At 39.4% G+C, this 2,710-nt stretch overlaps 1 protein-coding gene across 2 annotated transcripts in view; it reads left to right on the top strand.

Moving 5' to 3' along the window:
• The window catches only part of gas6 (growth arrest-specific 6), a 20,260-nt gene that overhangs the window by 13,572 nt on the left and 3,978 nt on the right, over positions 1 to 2,710 (top strand). For both annotated transcript variants that reach the window (XM_016563084.1, XM_016563083.1), the window contains exons 10-13: positions 222 to 340; positions 444 to 633; positions 1,010 to 1,174; positions 1,328 to 1,496. In XM_016563084.1, the coding sequence (XP_016418570.1) occupies positions 222 to 340; positions 444 to 633; positions 1,010 to 1,174; positions 1,328 to 1,496 (643 nt within the window). The remainder of the gene's footprint in view (positions 1 to 221; positions 341 to 443; positions 634 to 1,009; positions 1,175 to 1,327; positions 1,497 to 2,710) is intronic.

Raw genomic sequence — 2,710 nt, forward strand, 5'->3', positions numbered from 1 at the left:
TGGAGATCTAGTTCAAGTAATGGAGATCTATTGTAAATTGTATTTTGAAACTCTGAAGTGTTATTTACATTTAGAGATCATGATGTATTGTGTTCCCTTCAATTTATTCCTTAAACTCTCTTTACTTGGTCTTAAAAAGTCTTAAATTCACATGCAAATCTTCAGCTTGATTATTTGATTTTGTGAGAATATTTAGCTCATCTTGCTCTCTGTGTCTGAAGTCCATCAACCTTTATCGGCCGCTGGACATGAAGAGGAACTCGCGCTCACTGTACCTCGGACGCATGTTTAGTGGGATTCCTGTGGTCCGGCTGCGCTTCCGCCGCAGGGTCCAGACCGGGTGAGCACGCATGATGGTTTTCAGGATTAGTACTGCAGCAGTAAGATCACTGTAACAGCCGATTTAATGTCGTGTTTGATACTGACTCACTGTTTCCTCTCAGATTCACGGCAGAGTTTGACCTTAGGACCTACGACCCCGAAGGTGTGATCTTCTTTGCCGGCGGCCACTTGAACAGCTCCTGGATTGTTCTGGTGATGCATCATGGGAAGCTGGAGCTGCAGCTGAAATACGGAGCCGTGAGTCGAGTGACCAGCAGTGGACCGCAGGTCAATGACGGCCAGTGGCATAAGGTCAGAGGTCACTGCAGGGGTCACGCTAACAACAGACACACGATTGAGACACAGAGCAGTTCACACATGACACATTGAGCTCATGTGAGATGCAGGTTTGAGTTTGGCTAGCACCGTGGTTCTCCCTTATTTTACGCATCTGATTCATAAGGAGAGAGCTCTGTGAACTGAACTGAGTGTGTCCCCAGGACCAGGATTAAGAACCACTGGGCTAGCAACATCTCACAATTCTATTCTCTCTTATTTTTCAAATTTTACAACATTAAAACTGTTATTTTCCTGTTTATTACTGTAAAGCTGCTTTGAAACGATCTGTGTTGTAAAAACTGCTATAGAAACAAATGCAACTCGACTCTCTCCTCATTGGTCCACTCAGATCTCAGTTGAGGAACAGGGGCGGAGCCTCGTCATCAAGATTGACAGGGAGGCGGTGATGAAGATCGCAGTGAACGGAGATCTGTTCACACTGAATAAAGGCTTGCATGAGCTCAACCTCACGGTGGGCGGCGTTCCCTTCAGAGACGACGGCCTGGTCAGCAGGGTGAGCTTCATGAGCTCTAATCCATTAGTGTAGAAACTGAGCAGTTGAATTAGTTCAGCAGAACTGAAATAGATAAACAAACGTCATATACACGGTGCTCATCTGAACATGCTCTGTTTCTTTATGTGTTCATGATCCTGGTGTTTGACATAGGTTAACCCTCGACTGGACGGCTGTATGAAGGACTGGCGCTGGCTAACCGGTGAGGACACGTCTATTCAGGAAACCATCCGGCACAATGAGCGCATGCAGTGTTACGCCATCGAGGACCACAGCGCCTTCTACCCCGGGCTCGGATTCGCCTACTTCAACCACAGCCATGGTGTGTCAGTGGGGTTTTAGTATGATTTATATGCCATTGCAATATATGTTCATATTTTGAATTAGCTTTTATTTTTATATTTTCAGTTTTTATTTTAATTTGTTTTACTTTTATTGATTTTGATCATTTCTTTAGTCATCATTATTATATTTATTTATTTTTTTGAATATTTTTATTAGGGCTGTCGCGATTCGTCGATTTTATTCGACTATGCGATTTTTTTAAAATCCTCGACTTCATTTTGCTCGCGTCGACTAACCGGCAAAATACCGGAAGTGGCGCATTTCACGGACGAGAATCCATAAAACACATTATTAGACTGTTTCCCAAGGCTGCATGATATATTAAACCCATTTAAAAATAATAATTAAGCATAATTGTGAATTCACAAATTCTACGATTTAATTAAATAATTATATGCGATGCAGTTCTAATACAGCATATGCGCTTTAATTATTTACATGCGTCACAAAGCGGCTTCGTTCACAGTAGTTCCACAGGAACTGTTATCATTTACATGTGTAGAGCGTCTCAAACTCCATCTCTGCATGTTGTTGTGAGTTTGGGTTTATTATAACGTTCATCTGGGAACGCAACTTGGTCAATATTAAACAAGTATTAGATTACACAGTAATGTGTAAAAATAATCATTAGGCCATTGGCGCCCTCTGCAGGCCTTTATTGTAATGTGTAATGTACATTAGCTCTATTGTTTATAAAACATGTATTTTAACAATTTTGTTCAATAAAACCATATGATTTCTTGCTTTTGATATTTTATTTGAACTAATTGTTATTGCCTCATTGCTATTATATATGTATTTAAGTAATTTTAAAGGCTATTGTTTACTTACATCTATTTTTATTACTACAAAAAAATTAATTATAATTATAGGGCCCTATGAAATCCGTTTTATTTCCAAATTCAGTTTTTTTTTTTTCCATTTTCATTTTTCTATACTCTAATCAAAAGCATCTCCAATTAATTGATTTTTTTTTTTTTTTCTAAGTAGTTTTTTTTTCTTTTTCTTTTCAGAAATACTGCACATTTACATTTTTCTCCTAAATAAATTCTGGTAAATAACATTTCTGGTAAATACTCCTTTAATAAGCGTTTTTTTATTATAATTTTATTATTAGTAGACTAGAACACGTGGATCCGCTGGGCGCGCCGTTCTCGACCCCGCCGCCTCAGCTCACTCTAGCCCGGGGCT

This window comes from Sinocyclocheilus rhinocerous, unplaced genomic scaffold (assembly GCF_001515625.1).
Source record: "Sinocyclocheilus rhinocerous isolate Xijiao unplaced genomic scaffold, SAMN03320098_v1.1 scaffold920, whole genome shotgun sequence".
Classification (NCBI taxonomy): domain Eukaryota; kingdom Metazoa; phylum Chordata; class Actinopteri; order Cypriniformes; family Cyprinidae; genus Sinocyclocheilus; species Sinocyclocheilus rhinocerous.